The sequence below is a fragment of the Lycorma delicatula genome, chromosome 2 (assembly GCF_047948215.1).
Source record: "Lycorma delicatula isolate Av1 chromosome 2, ASM4794821v1, whole genome shotgun sequence".
Lineage (NCBI taxonomy): Eukaryota > Metazoa > Arthropoda > Insecta > Hemiptera > Fulgoridae > Lycorma > Lycorma delicatula.
In genome coordinates this window covers 111,895,624-111,912,775 of record NC_134456.1, presented here as the reverse complement: position 1 = coordinate 111,912,775, position 17,152 = coordinate 111,895,624, and the positions used below count along the sequence as shown (strand labels likewise).

At 31.3% G+C, this 17,152-nt stretch overlaps 1 protein-coding gene across 1 annotated transcript in view; it reads right to left on the bottom strand.

Moving 5' to 3' along the window:
• Positions 1-309: 309 nt before the first annotated feature.
• The window catches only part of LOC142319135 (esterase E4-like), a 36,779-nt gene continuing 19,936 nt past the window's right edge, over positions 310-17,152 (bottom strand). The window contains exons 4-10 of the mRNA XM_075356085.1: positions 16,101-16,286; positions 15,137-15,333; positions 10,110-10,263; positions 6,456-6,637; positions 4,820-4,958; positions 1,454-1,592; positions 310-589 (exon numbers count right to left, since the gene is read on the bottom strand). Coding sequence (XP_075212200.1) covers positions 397-589; positions 1,454-1,592; positions 4,820-4,958; positions 6,456-6,637; positions 10,110-10,263; positions 15,137-15,333; positions 16,101-16,286 — 1,190 coding nt within the window. The 3' untranslated portion in view covers positions 310-396. The remainder of the gene's footprint in view (positions 590-1,453; positions 1,593-4,819; positions 4,959-6,455; positions 6,638-10,109; positions 10,264-15,136; positions 15,334-16,100; positions 16,287-17,152) is intronic.

Sequence of the window (17,152 nt, the reverse complement as noted above, 5' to 3'; positions counted from 1 at the left end):
ATATTTTAAATACTTAAAATAATAAAGAATAAAGAAGTAGGACTTCTTTATTCTTTTGGATGATGATAACGTATAACGTGAAAACGTTTTTCGCTCAAAAAAAAGAAAAATACTATATTCAATATTAAATAAATTGCATTTTTCATTCTTGTTTTCATATAGTAAACAATAACGTTTTTTCCTTATTTTAAAAAGGTTTAAATTTGAGCTTATTGCATTAGAGTATAAAAACAGCATTACAGACAAGGAAGATTAGTATTATTAAATATGATAATTACTTTTATTTAAGGTGAAAATAAGTAATAAACATAAATGAACAATTATTTAATTCAATAAACATAACAATAAGCATGTTATAATATTCAAATTGACACATTATAATCAAAACTAACTAGATTATAACTCAGTTTTAACTAATACATTCTTTGATGTTATTTTATTCCGCCATCCCAAATTCTTCCAGAAGTTGTTTCTTTCTTTATAAAGCCCATTTTCCATTCTTGTTTTGCCGTATTCAATATGATAATAGTTCATGTGCTTTATTGACAATTCATCCCATCTATTGTCCTTTGAGTTTGGAGTTGGATTTCTGGAAAAAAGTACATCATACATTATAGTCTGTTATAGAGGAGTGTTATGGCACCTGCAGTACCGCTATAAGCTGCGGGTACTGACCGTTATAACCTTAATTACCATGGTTTTTATTCCTTAATTTGTTTATTGGTTACTGTTACAAAATATTGTTTTAAAAATAAATATGTAAATTAGTTTTCTAGTTTAAAATATCTCTTGTCGGTTTACTTTTTGCTGAAAATATATATATGTATACTTTTTTTTTTAATTAGTTACATCGACATTATTTGCTGAAAAATTGCGATTGGTTGTAAAAATTTACTTATTAAACAAATACACACATGCACGTGCTTGCACATACGCTTACATACAGTATTAAAATACATATATATATATATATATATATATATATATTATTAATTCCAGCATTTCCAAATTTGAACTGGTATTATGAAAGTCATTTTGAAGTACTTTTTCATAGAAAATAAAGTACTTGTTCATAAGGATGAAATTCATAAGTTTATTAAAAATCAGTATTTTTTATTTTTATTTTATGAGACATTAATACTCATTCATTTATCCTACAGAATAAACAGTGAATAAGCGATATAGCAGAGCCATAACACTTATTTCGAAATTATGATAAAAAAATATTAACAGTAACAGTTAAATTAAGAAGTCTTTCAACAATTTTTTGATGATAATAAATGCTTGATTTTAATAGTAAACTCTAGTAGAAAGTATTTTAACCAGCATGCCAGTTCTTCATGAATGTTAAATTACCTCAAATAATAATTTAAGTAACTAAATCTTACAAATAATTATATTACAAGTGTTATAGAAAAAGAACATACTGATTAAAATCTGTTGTAATATTTACCCATATTTAGCAAAATTTGTCCACATTCTAACCATTTCTTCTGACATTCTTTTATCATTCCCCTCCAGCTTTTTCTTTTCTATTATGGAAGAAAACTGGAATGGGAATAAAAAGGTATGATCTTCTCCATGAGACACACCTACAGAATCATTAATTATAATTGTAATAAACAAAACATCGTTAAAATAAGAATTTTTATTTTTACATAATAGTTTGTGCTTGATTCTATCATACATATAACCGAACTTAATTTGTTTCATATTTACCTTTACAGAGAAATTTAAAAATGTTATCATACTGTGGGCCATATAACAATTCTTATCAACCAACCTTAAGGATTATGTTTAAAATAACTGTTATAATCTTTGCCGGAAAATTGGAATTCGGTACATAAACCTCGCTTGATATCATCCCTCTCGGTACAAAGGATTTTTAGAAGTAATGGTAAATTATTTAAAAATTTTCCAGTATCTCTCATGTTCAACTAAAATTCACTATGGTCCAAATAAAATTTCGTTAATATTTTAAACTATGCACCAAATTAAATACTATCAAATAAAATTAATAACTAATGAGCCTATAGGATTAATAAACTTATATTCTCCAAATTTTTCCTCTTTTGTACCCCAAACTTGAACGGTTCTGGTAATTTTTTCGTTCTGCTCGGAATGACCCTAAGATATGGCATTACGCGTCATCGGACCCCAAACTTGAATCTTCTCTGAGAAATCCTTATTTATTCCTTACTTGTGGAACTTTCCGAAGTTATTACTCAGAGGAAATTCACTTTGAAGGTCTGTCGATTCTTTAAGACATACTGCGAACCAATCCGAACAGAATAAAGAAATGCAGTCTGATCCGTCCAGTAGAATGTCTGGAAGTATTGGAAATAGGGTTTAAGTACACATTTAACCTATAAGAAAGAGAAAAAGAAACCGATTGGGGTGAAATATGATGTAAATAGAGTAGATTTTTAGCCGATTTTTAAAAAAATGTCTAGCATTACTTTGTAATAAAAACGCTGTAGAGCAGCAAGGGACCACTTATTGTATATTAATAAAGTAAATGATTCTCACAGCTGGAATACTCAATACCCTCTTGCTAATTATTACATCTATTGAGCTCCTATCTGGTGTAAAACATGACCCTTTATTCCTAATTAATTAAATTTCTCTTCCTGGCCATAATAAACTGATTGATATTTTTCAAGAATTTATACCCTAAAAACAATTCTTTTTTTTGGCCAACCAATATTGCATGTCTTTCAAGATTGCATTATTGCCTTTTTTTAAATCCCTTCAAATACTTCAAGATATCTGCAATTTGGTTTGATATTCTTGCAAAAAAGTCGCACAATGAAAAAATACCAAAAACACAAAAAGATTTTACAATCTTTATGAGAGGTAAAGATAATACTAGCCACGTTGTACGATTAGATTTTTAGTATAGAATTAACATGTCTGGTCTAATTGCTCCATCATTGACCGCCGATGTACACTATGCAACTATATTCTTCCTTCTCGGACCAATATACATTGTAATTCGTTGACAGCGTCTCCGATAAATAATTTCCCAGAAACTAGACTTCCTTAATCCCACACTACACAAGTCCTGTTTCTTCATTCCGAGTAAAGGTTTTTCGATTAACTACCAGCCGATCATACAATATTTTTTTAGAAATAAATAACCTATTGTTTCTTCGTATAATATGAGAAAATTGTTTCTCATTTCTGTCTTTTATGGGAAAGTCACTAAAATCCTTTCAGTCTATTCGCGTTTTTAATGACAAATTTCACATCACGATGCTCATGAATACGAGCAATGTTATTGCGTGTAATACCTATCTAAGGTATGAGCCCAGTTAATTGACATATGTGTATGAAAACCCAAATAGTGTATGCAAAAGTTGTTAACCTTGAGCAAGCTAAATCAGAAAACATCTCATTGCTTCACCTTTGTCTTATCATTTTGATGTACGCTTCATAACTAATTTATTTGTCTGTTTCAAATGTTCGATTTCTTCCTTAATTTTTTTTGTTTACCAGAATGTGAAGGTTATTGTTGGTTTAGGGTTCAGTATCACCTGTATTTTAGCGGACTTGACATGTTAGTATGCAGTTCTGCACTCAGCTCAGTGAAGAATGCAATGGTAAATATCTATTCTTCACTTTCATTAGTTTTGCCTAGTATGATGTGCATATTATTATTTACAATGGTAAAATTTCCATGATTATCTTCTGTCACATGACAGGCATATACAATCATTATGATGCGACTCCCTATAAACATAACATAAATACTAAATATAACAGTTTTAATTTCAACAATATTAATAATACAAATATGCAACAGTTAGATATGATTCTTTTGAAACCCTAATGTGTGGACTTATCAGTGACTAAATCTGCAAACAGAGCAGCACAAAAAACAAATGTAATGTTGTTATTGTTCAAATTATTATTAGAGATTGTAAAAATCCCATTTCAGATAAATAAATTAATCTTGTTCTTCCACATACTTTCAAAACCAATTATTACATATAACCACTCCGCAGCAAAACATCAGCTTTCTAATAAATTTTACTTCACTTGAAATACATCATGTGCCTATAAATCTTCATTACTATAGCATTTCTTAGTTTATTTTAATTATTTACTCGTAAGTTTTAATAATAAATTAGTGAATTTATAGTAGTAAAAGTTGTAAAAAATACTGTAGTGAAGTTAGGGCACATGATGTATGTCAGTTGATGTAAAATTTATGAGAAAGCTCATATTTTGCTGTGGGGTGGTTAGATGTAATGTAAAAATTTCAGTATGTTATCATTTCACCAGGGGAGATGAAATCTTTGTAAACTTTTTCACTGGCCATGGCTCAATAACAAAATGTTTTCCAACATATGTTGTATGAACTTTTTTCTTTATTTCAAGCTCTAGAATCATTTTTAAAATTATTTCTCTATCCTTCTAAATCACTCTATATTTTACTAAAAACATAAATATTTATTTTCTGGAGCTCATTTAAAAATAATCGTAGCATAAATTGAATGCACAAGAAACCAAATATGTTTTTCTACATACTTAATAAAATTTCTAATTATTTTATGATGTGTATTGTTTGTAACTAGTATTCCATAGAAGAAGGTGTTGATAATTAACTTTAAAAGGCCTTTGTTTTTTTTATTTAAAAACAAATTATTTATAGTTTTTAATTATTTTGAAGTCTAATTAGATTTTGTCAAACACTATAAAAACATAAAATACTATTTTTGGCAAACTAGCATGTTGCAATTGCTATAATTCAAAGTATTATATTAGATATGTATTAGAAACGTAAAAAAAATCAAATAAAACAATAAAAAATTACCTAATCTAGAAAATCCAGCACTTAATATATCAGCTATTGTCCCATTCCCTTTTTGTGCAAACATGTAAAAATAAGCTGTTCCTTCATGGTTTTCAACTGCAGATGAAGCACATTGAACAAATAAAGAGTCCCCATACATCTGAAAGAAAATATTTTTGTAATATAAACAGTATTATAACTAGTCAATTATATTCACTAACTAAATCTTTCTCCATTTCTTGTTGTTATATATTTCTAAGTGCATCCATCAATTACATTTAATTTTAATTAAATTATCATTTTGTGATTGTTACTCAATCACGCAATTGGTAGTTATAATGGCTGCTAATGTTTTCACATATTGTTATAGTTATCCATTAGAACATATTAATGCTTCACATTTTGGGACTGAAGTTTCACCTCATAGATGATCACGATATAAGAAACAATTGATCTGATTTAATCAAATATGTGGGCAGTCATGGAATGTAATGAAGTAAAACAAAAACAGAAACAAAAATAAAATATTAACAAGACTGTGGCAGAACCAGTTTTGATATTTGAAGGTAAGCATGGATAAAAAAACATAAAAATTCCATCCAATTTCAAAAAGAGATTTTTAAGATCAAACGATGTATTTGGTTAGGTCAACTTTTTTTTACTTGATGAGTTAATTTATCACATAAGCTCGCTTGTGCATGAAAATATAAAAATAGAAATTTTGCAGCATGTGAAAAATGCCATACCTGATGGGGATTCGAATCTGTTAACTCTTGATGAAAGGCCAAGAAGACACTATCACAGACAGAGGTTCACAGAAACTTATTAATGAAGATATAAGGAGAGAGTTGGTTATACTTTCAATAGTCACAGGACAGATATTCACATTATTAAATGTACCATATAAACAGAAACTTTAACTTTCAACAATGAAGTTAAACCAAGAGGTAAAATACTGAGCTGGTAAAAACTCCTAATCTACGCTTAGAACAAGAAAGTTTTTTTATCGTTTCCTATATAATGGAAATATTTAATATTAATAATTCATAACATTTTGATTTACAAGAATATTATATTCTTTTATATTTCAGTTTCTGTAATAACAAAATACCTAATAAATATTTAAATAATCTGAAAGATTTCTCAATTAATCTGTTTAAAATAAATTAAAATATTTCCTTTTTCAGGAAAAATATTAACTGTTTATGAGTCTTTAAACAGTATTAAATAAACCAAAATATTTTGATATTTTAACATGTATTACCTTAAACCTTCCTAGCAAATGCTGGAATGGTTAATCTTAGTAATATATGGAATGCCATCCCCACTACTCCTCATATGATCTGTAAAATTTATAATTATAATTTTTTCTTGTATAAATAAAATGTTTATTTATTCAGAATCCAAAAGATGTTCTGGATAATAAGTTCCAGAAGTTCTTTTCCAAAAAACTTGGAAAGATATTTCAATGTATTCACTCAGTTTAGAAACTGAATTGTTTTTTAATCAGTTTCTAATAAATGAATAATTTTAAAGAACATTTTCTCATGTTAATTGAAAGTAATTTTAACATGAAAATTTAAAATAATACAACCACAAGCATTTCTATTCTATAATTTTTTATTATCTTTTTTATTACTTTAAGTTTTTTACTTACATCCATAAATGGTTTGATATTTTCTATTGTGATTAATTTATTAATATCTCCAAAATAAAACTTTCTGATTTTGTTTGTAATTTCATCAGGATTATTTGTTGATTTATCATAAAACAGTGCTACTGGTAATAATTCGTTTAAACGTGCATTCAGTTCTTCCATATTTTCTTTTATCCCTAGCACTGAAATAAAACAAAAAAAAATTCAGTTAAGTATATTTGCTCTTATATTCATAATATAATAAATTCATTAAAAAAATATGATGCAATATTTTAGAATGGTTGTTCTTGGGATTTGGGTTTACCAATCCAAAGTTGCCTTTTATGATACACTAATTATATTTTTCTTTTATTAGCAGAATTCACAATTCTGGAATTAAGAGTTAAGGAAGAGGTTGTCAAATGTTATGAACGGAGTATGTTTTTATAGGGAATTGAAGCATGAACAATTAGGAAGAGGGAAGGGCTGGATTGAGGTTTATGAGATGTGGATATGGAAAAGGATAGAGAAAGAAGATGGATGAATAAAGTGAGGAATGAGGAAATAATAAACACAATTACAGAAGAAAGAGTACTGACAAGGGAATTACTCAAAATAAAAGAAAACTGGTTAGGTCACATAGTTAGAAGAAGTGGAGTCTGCTTTGGGAGTGTCAGTAAAAGAGAAATAAGAAGGATGTAGTTAGTGTATTAAAAGAAGATTAAAAATAACAAGGGAATGAAAGAAAAGCCTTGAGATAGAAATAGAGGGACAGAGGTGGCTTAAGGGACCTGCCCCCAGACAGAACACCAGACAACGATGATGGTGACAAATGCTTTCCTGTAAGTTGAAAAAAGATTGAAAATGAGAAAAAAACTACCACATCAAAAAGGTGGTTGCACAGCAAATGTTACTTGATCAGTTGGACATGAACAAATTCTGTACCAAGTACATACGAAAAAACTTGAATAAGGAAAAAACTTTCAGAAAAAAATTATGAAATGACTAACAATGAAACCAGACTTGCAGGAGAAGATACTCATATTTGATAAAATGTGGACTTTCTATTACAATCCAGAAACAAAGAAACACTCCCTCAAATGAAAGAAGAAACAATGTACAAAACTACACTGAATGCAAAGTTGAAATTTTTTTTTATGCTAATAGCATGGTAATGGTTGAATAGTAAAAGAGTGCATCTTAAATGCTTTTGCCAAGGTGGAAAGCACCGACTGTAAATAAGTTTTGGCAGTTTTTATTGGGACAGAAGTAGCATTTTTTCATTGAGTTGAAGTTCTGTTCTCTATGAGTTGGAATGCCGCAATGTGTTCCAACTCATGTACTCTTGTACCACAACCCTGCAGGCCTTGGTACATAAATTTGTCTAACCATACGGCTATTAAACTGTATGTGCATACAGCATATGGCTTTAAGCATGCGAAACTAGTTGTGAAAAAATCCGTCACCAGGGGAAACCCACAGGGTCCCGTTCTCAGTCCCTTGCTGTTGAACCTGATATTCGACAGATTTCTGGGATTGACATTCCCGGAAGGGGTTACAGCTCAGGCTTTTGCCAGTGACTGTCTCCTGTTAGTTCGTGGTAATTCGCGACCACAGCTAGAAGACCGAGCATAAGCGGCTTTGTCAACTGCAGAGGGCTGGATGGACATGAAAAATTTAAAGATTTCTATGCCCAAGATGAAGTGTATGCTTCTCAAAGTTGCAGACAAATTATCGTACAGTCTTAACCCCCATATTAAGTATGAAGGTTGTGTAATCAGCTGACTTAGAGTTCATAAGTTCCTAGGTGTGTTGTTTGATGTGAACTTGCTGCTTAGCAACCACTTAAATAGCAGGGGATGCTGTGTATGTGATGTACAGGCTTAGGAGAATTGCTCAGAAGGATTACGGGTTGTCGAGCAGTCATTTACACAGGTGTACCGATGTGTCTTCAAAAGTATGACCTCTTATACTGCGTCCGTTTGGGCACATAGGTTCAAAAGAAATCAAGCACTTATTCAAAATTTAAGGAGTGCTATGTGCAGAGCCTTAATTGTATGCACTGGTGTGTTTAAAATACCCTCCTACAAGACTACCACCACATTGGGAAAGGCTCTCCCAATCAATTTAGTAGTGAAAGTTCGAGTGCCCATGTGAAAATTGTGAAAAAGTATGGAGGCTGAGGTATTTGGGATGTGGTTTCAAGCTGAGCCACAGTATCAGAGCAGAACAATGATCACAATGCTCCAGTTCTAAATTTCGAACAGTTGCCCATCTCCTGCCTGCAGAGGAAGCTTTAAACCCTTGCAATGGAAGCATGGCAGCTGGAATGACACACCACAATTAAGGGAAGATTCTTGTATAAGTTTATACAGATTCTAGGGAGATGGTATGCCTCGAGCTTGTTTTTAAGGGCAATGGGGGCCCAAGTGCTCTCCAACCACGTGAATTTGAACCAGTATTTGTTTCGGTTCCACCTGGCAGTTGATGACCTGTGCATCTGCAATTGATGAGTTTCAGTTGAACGAACACATGATGTTTGACTGCCCAGCTCTTGGGGGGGGGGGGGGGCCAGAACTCAGGCGACCCTGGAACTTAGAGATCAAAGAGAAAATTGGCCACTCATAAACTGCTAGTAAATGAGGTGTGAGCCGCATTGTCGGACCGTGTGGGATTTCCTTGATGCCGTTGCTTTGTTCAACCAGCATCAGAAGTTTAAGGGACATAGGATTCCTATGGCTTGTTGTAGGAAGCTACCCTCGAGAAATGGCTTGCCATCGGTCAAATATAACTCCATGCGCTATAATATGGTGGGCAGATACTTGCTGGCATTCAATGACTTAGGCGTGGCAGGAAATTGCTGTCCTTGATGGAATAAATTTTAATTTATTAACAAGTCATATATTTTAGTATGTAGACGGGGTTCACCCCTACCCATTTTAGAAATATATAACAAGTGAGCAGTGGGACATGCAGGTGATTGGTGTAGGGCACCACACTTTTTCTGTTCACACAGTTAGGTAAGCTCTAGGATCTTGGTAGCTTACCAAGATCCTAGAGCCAAGACAATCTTGGTAGCTTACCAAGACAATTAGAGCTTGGTAAGCTCTAATTAGGATATTGGTAGCTAAACCGTTTTGAGACTCAGTAGGCAATTGTGGCACGAACATTGGGTCTTATACTTAATGGAGACCAAATGGGGTGGGGGTGGGAGAAATGCCAGACAAACCAATCTGCCTTTGACCACTCTAGCACAAAACCTGTGAAGAAGCAACCTGCAAATAAACTATACATTTCATTTGAGATTATACTGCTTCTTTACAGAATGAGCTCAATCAGTGTTTCTCAACCTCAGACATTATTTTTAATGACATAGTGTTAATTATACACCTGAAACAATAAATTGATAATGTAAGAAAGGATTGAAACCCATTTAAAAGTAATTACACACAGGTTGATAAAAGTAAAATAAAAACAACAGACAAAAAATTGTCATAAATTTCATTGAAATCGTATACTACAAAATATTTTTTTAATTATATAATGTTTAATTTTTTTTGTTTCCAAAGTGCAAATGTTATATTTTCATTATATATGAAGTGTTAAAATGCAGAAAATTGATCATTTTATGTATTTAGAAAATGTTTTAAAATTACGATAATATGTTTCAAATACCTGCTACCATCCCAACACCTTCATCTTTTGTGACTCCTATCATCATTGGAATGCTTGATTTTGCAGTTAAAGGACTTTCAGTCATAAAGGCATCTTTAACTTCTTTTGGCTCCACAACAGGTACATGTGATACCATTGGTATCATTCTCCATATCTAGAAAATATAAGCAATGACTTCTGAGAAAATGATATAATTTCATTGGAAAGATATAAGAAATTAAGCCAGAGTAATAACAATAACTCATAGTGTCGCTTGAAGTAACAGATAATTTATGAGTACTATCTACTTGCACTCACAGCATTATTGATGTTACGAGTAATGTTATAATCAGATTATTAGATGTAACTTCAGAGACACTGTGTCAGTTTCATACCTCAACTTTTTAAATTCATAAATATCACTAACATATTTCAAATAAATTATATTTATAAACACATTATATTAAAACATTAATTAAATACATAAAGAACAGAAAACCCTCTTTAAAATGAACCATGTAAAGAGTACAAATGAAAAATGTTGAAATGTTAAAATTATTCACTTTTAAATCAACAGAAGATTAATTAAAATTAAAAGAATCAACAGAATATTTCAAGATCAACAGAAGATTAGTTTTATAATTATGTTTAACTTTATATTATTTAGATTGATTCTTATGCTATAATGAAGTCTATTGAAATCTGGTTCAGATTTCCTGAGTGAAGCCCCATATGCTGCTGCATCCTTGTTCATGTAAAAAGTGTACCTGCAGCTTGTTACATCCATGGATCACCAGGCCAGGATGTGTAGTTGATTAGATCGTAGCATTAGCCACTTTGTTTCTTACTTAATTTACAATCTCTCAAAAATTTTACTGTAACAAATAAGTTAAAAATAATAATAACACTGCCCAACAATGAAATGTTTCAGGCTCAAAAATAGCTTATACTGTCATATTTCCATCTGCTGAATTCAAAAGTCACCATATAATGACCAATTAGCCCTTGCTTTGGAGGCACAATGGCATGTCATTTTTTACCCGATCTACATTTTTATTTTGGGTGAAATTTTATATTTGGAGTTGTCACACCTGTTAAATGACAAAACAAAATGTTCTCCAGCTGTTTGTAGTTTATAAAAATGATTGCTGTTGCTGTGACTGTCAGTTTCATATTGTTTGTGTTGTAATTAGTGCAGAATTTCTGGTTTTCAAGTGCTTCTGAAGTGAAAAATTTATTATATCAAAATGCCATGAAAATGTGAAAGTTCAGTGAATAATCTACATTTGTGGTGAAATAGCATTTTCATCACTGAAATGCAATCTGACGCCTCTTGTGAATACTGTCAGTCAGCATTATTTTGGTATGAAGGTAGGGCCAGGATAAGTCATGGGCTCCACATAAATGTTGCAACTCATGTTCAGTTGTACTACGAGAATGACTGAATATTAAAAAAAAAAGATCTGTGGCTTTTGCTGTGCATACGGTTTGGCAGGAGCCTTTAAACCATACAGATAATGCTATTTCTGCTTGACTCAACTTACAAATGCAGGATTGTCAATGAATAAAATAGGAACTGTTAAGTATACCAATCTTCCATCTGCTATTCAATCTATTCCACATTCAGATAGTTTACCAGTTCCTACTCCACCTGAAAATTATGTATTTGGAATAGAAAATGATGACAGTGTGGAAGAACAAAAACCCAACAAGCCTTTCGCATCCCATGACTCTGATTTTTACAAAAAAGATGATAAACCGCACAAACTGAGTCAAGCAGAATTGAATAATCTCATTCGAGACATTTATTTGTTGAAGGAAAAGACAGAACTTCTAGGGTCAAGATTTCAGCACTGGAATCTTCTCCAACATGATGTCAGGGTCTCACAGTACAGACGTCATCATAGGGATTTGCTTTCTTTTTTTGAGAAGAAAAACAATATTGTTGTTTGCTGCGACGCTAATGGCTTGATGAGATGTTTAAGTCTGAATCATGATCTAACTAATTGAAGGCTATTCATACACTCCTCCAGGTTTAGTTTGAAAGCTGTATTACTTCACAATAGTAACCATCTTCCTTCTATTCTGGTTGGTCATGCAATTCAGATGAAGTCGCATTAAAGCCCATCAGGGCTATGAACGTGGAGGGGTGGTGACCGGAAGTTCAGGTGAAGGTTGGTAACACTCCAGTCACTAATTCAGTTATGATATGCTGTCGTGGCAATAAATTTTGGATGAATTGTTATGCTGTCATGGCATAAATATTATTTGCAATCATTTATATAGTGGGTTTAGGTGGTGATAGAAATCTGTAGTGTTAGGTGTGGGGTCTTTGATCTTTTATGTGTAGGCTTTTAGCTTAGTTCCTGAGGGCTACGTGGAAGAGTTACGTGTCTGACGTCTTTGAAGGCAAACTTGACAAGGGCGGAATTTACTGATGTGGATATCTCTCGAGGCATCTGCATCAGTGACATCTCACAAAACTGGACTGATGACTGTGGAATGTGATCAGTTTGAGGGCAAGAAGATATTCTCCAATTAAGCCACTCATGGCTAGGAACAGAAGGGGTGGTGTAGAGACCAGACATGCTGCGAGGCGGGTGCTTTTCTCTCTTGGGGAGAATGGAGTTCACATGAAGGAGGTTCAAATCCTAGTAAAGGCAGTTACTTTTATATGGATTAGAAACTAGATCACAGATACCAATGTTCTTTGGTGGTTGGGTTTCAATTAACCACACATCTCAAGAATGGCCGACCTGTGACTAAACAAGACTATACTTCATTTACATTTATACATAACACATCCTCATTCATCCTCTGAAGTAATACCTTGCGGTAGTTCCAGAGGCTAAACAGAAGAAAAAAAGAGTTCACATGAAGGAGAATTATGCAAACATGGCAATCCTCTTAGACTCAATCAAATATGCTGAACACAAGTGGAAAATCTGTGGCGATTTAAAAGTCATTACTGTACTCTTAGGAATGTAACTGGCGTATCCTAAATACTACTGCTTTATATGTTTGTGAGACAGTAGGGATAGGAAATCACATTATATTCAAGCAGACTGGCCTGCAAGAAATCTTGACTCGAGCAAGGAAAATCCTGTTACTGAGCCTCTCATGGATCCAAGAGATTTTCTTCTTCCACCACTTTATATAAATGTGTATTTGATAAAAAATCTTGTTAAAAGTATGAACCAAGGACAGGCCTTTAAGTACTTAAAAGACAAATTTTGTACATTAAGTTAAGCAAAAGTTAAGGAAGCTATTTTTGTTGGGCCACAAATTCAACAACTTGAAAAGAATCCTGCGTTTGACTGAATTTCAGAGGGGAAAGAAAAGGAGGCTAGGGAAGCCTTAAAGAGAGTCATTCATGGATTTTTAGGCAACAAAAGAGATGAAAGCTATAGTCGGCTGGTGACATTACTTCTTCAAGAATACCATCAACTCAAATGCAACATGTCCCTTAAAATCCATTTTCTCTACTCACACCTGGACTTTTTCCATCCTAGTTGTGGAGTTGTCAGTGATGAACATGGAGAAAGATTACATCAGGATATTTCTGTAATGGAACAAAGGTATCAGGGCCATGGGAATAAATCAATGCTTGTGGATTACTACTGGTCTGTGTGTAGGGATGCTCCAGAGCTCACTTACAAGAGGAAAGACAAAAGACAACAATCTCATGAAGCCACCACATGATTCGCTTCAGACTCAACCAACTGCTACGTATTCTTCCATCATTTAAGAATTCTTCGAATGTAACTGTCATTAAAAAAATGTCAAATGGACTTTCTATTTTGTTGGTATATGTAATTAAAATGTATTGTATTCTCTTAATCCATCAAAATAAAATACATTCACCCATTGTATATCACAGAAACAAGAGGTAATAAAAATTTTCCTTGGTCAAATTTGTTTTCCTCAACCCAAAATTAGCAAGATTTAACTTATGAAGTGAAGGAAACATTCAAAAAAAGTTTTTTTGTTAGACAGTGTAATTTGCACAATCTCTTGTTCAAAAATATTTTTTTTATAGAATCACAGATGAAAAAAACTTTATATATTTATTTAGTTATTTCATGTTTATTATATGTTATAAGTATAGAATTACTGACAGATCATGAAATTAAATTATTTTTCTTCTGTAAACTTACTTAAAATAGAACTGATTTGTTTATAAAATTTTATTGCCAGTTTAGATTAGTGTTAATCAAAAGCTCCCATCCTCAGTATTGAAAAAGCTTATTTTAATTTTGGTAAATTTACCCGTGGAAGATTTTCTAAGCAGCAATTTTGAGTTCAATTAAATCACACAAGATTTTACATTAATTTCTATTTTAAATATTAGCATTTTTAAAAATTGCATGATCAAAAGAAGAATAAAGCCCAAATTGTTTCCAAAAACATGTTCACAAATATAGTGCAAAGTGTTTTTTTTTTTACCACATATCAGCTTATCAGGCTTTGAAAATATGAAGGTTTTAATAATTCTGGATCAGCTGTTCTTAAATTATATTATAACAAACTGGCAAACATAAAGCAATTCCAGAAATTACAGAGATCATCTGTTATAATATTGTCTGAGTAAATCTATAATCCTGTCAAAAAATGAACACTAAATAGATGCTACACTAATAGAGTCATTTTACATGAACATTTAATTAAATGGTGAAAATATAACTGGCTTTATTTGTATTATGAGTTAAAGTTTGTTGAACATTGAACATTGTTTTTTATTACTATGACTTTTCTATGACTTATATTCCTGAACTTTTAATTTTAATGACATGACATGTTTATCAAAAACTAGTTTTTTAATAATAAATAAGTTTGCATTAAGCCATTTTGATTTTCCCAATAGGAAGGTAAGAAACAAGTTCCTACAACAAATCATTATTTTAAGGTAATATTTTATTATTTTTCTTCACTTCTCTGACTAATACAGTGGATTATTTATTATTATAATGGTAAGATTAGATGGATGAAATGAACAAATGTTAAATACTTAAAAGTTAAGCTATGAACAGAAAAGAAAGAAACATTACCTCAAATTTATCTATTGCTTGTGTTAATTGATCTGCAGACACTTTTCTTAAGCATTCAACCAAAAGATTAGATGGTTCAGTTGGGCAATTTACAAATGATGCTAATTTTTTTGTGTTATTTGCTACTGCTCCAGGTATAAATGTTGACCATGGACAATGTGCTGTTCCACTCATCGGTATTGCACGGTGAAATAAACCTATTTATGAAACAAAAGTTTAAATTCCATATTCTTTCAATTAAAATATCTAAAAAACACTTAACATTCAAGTCATAAGAATGTCAGTTTGAAGCAAAAAATGCATAAAATTGAATAATATTTTTATTCTTTTTACATAGTCATATGAAAAATAATCATGACTTAATTCCTTAGTCGTTTTTTTTAATCATAATTGTATTTGCATATAGATGTGGTTAGTTTAGATGTGAAACTAAGACATGTAATGCTGAAATTACTTGATCAATTAGGATCGAATCAGATCCTACCATTTGATAATAATCAGGCCCTTTCCGTCTCAAAATCTTCATAGCTATTTTTTGAAATTTATATAAATTTATTTACATAACAAACAATAAATCTACTGTTAAAGCAAACAGTGGTTATCTCTCTACACTTTAATCACTTTATTGCAATTCATCAACTGACTGTGACCTTTTGTATCATTTGCAATGTATACTTTGATTATAAATTGGTCTACATTGAACTTTCAGAATTTTTTTCTGTCTGTGCACCAATAAAAATACTTAAAATAATCTTACCCTTAGTGATTTAAAATATGCTATAGTTCATATATATTATTAAAAAAGTAATAGGACTAAAATAACCATTTATTTTTCTTCAATGTAAACACTACATCAATGTAAACATGTACATCAGTATTTCATTAACAGGTTTTAGTTAGTGGTAGATTTCTTACAAATAAAGAAAAATAAATTTTTCACAACTAAAAACTCTGTATTGTTTACCTTTTGCAAGAGGTGATAATGTTAAATAATGTACACATGCTCCACCTGCACTTCCACCAAATATTGTTACACTTTCAGGATTGCCACCATAAGAAGCAATGTTTTGTTGAACCCACTTCAAAGCTAATACTAGATCTTTCATACCATAATTTCCAGACATTACTACATCTTCAGTACTTGCAAATCCTACATTACAAAACATAATTTTAAAAAAATTATCTAAACTACTTACATCTTTTCAATAAATTACAGGAAATAACAACGGTAATAATAACAAATAATATAACAATATATAATAACAAGCAATAGTAATAAAATGAATGAAACAAAAATATATGTACAATATGAAATAAACCATAGCTACCCAAATGATGTGTAAATATTTAGCATTTTCATACATAATTGTCACTAAATGCTGCAAATATTTATTCATAACACAGGTCAACAAGAAAAAAAATAATAATTTGAAACTGAGATAAAAGTAGGTGAAGTAGAATGTATTTTTTATGCTGAATCGTAAAATGAAATCAGTTTTTCTTCATCACCCTCAGATTTTTAGTTATGACTAATTAAAAATATTGAGAAACTTCTTAAATAATAGAATACAAAAATAATAATAATTACAATTAAAATTCCTACCTTTAATTTGTAGACATTTATATTTATCTTAATTTCTTTTTTCTTATTCTCCTTTTGTGTTCAGTGAAGTATTCACTTTTTATCATCCAGCAGTACTCAATCTTCATAGTTTCAACTTATCTGCCTTGACATTGTTGTTCCATCTGCAATATAACTTGGTTGGAATATTTATCCTTGTTCATCGCTGATGTTACCCAAGTTTAAACGGAAAAAGTTCAAATGAGAATATAAAAAAGTAATTTTTAATGACATTCTGCCGCCTAAATTTTTGTAGTTCACTAAGAGTTCATTTATTAGCTGATCATGGTTTTCAGTTTTTTTGTTTCCAAGGAAGCCAGTAATGACATCTTTAAATGACTTCCATGCTGCTAGTTCTTTAGTATTCAGTTTGCAGTCCAATATATTTTCATGAA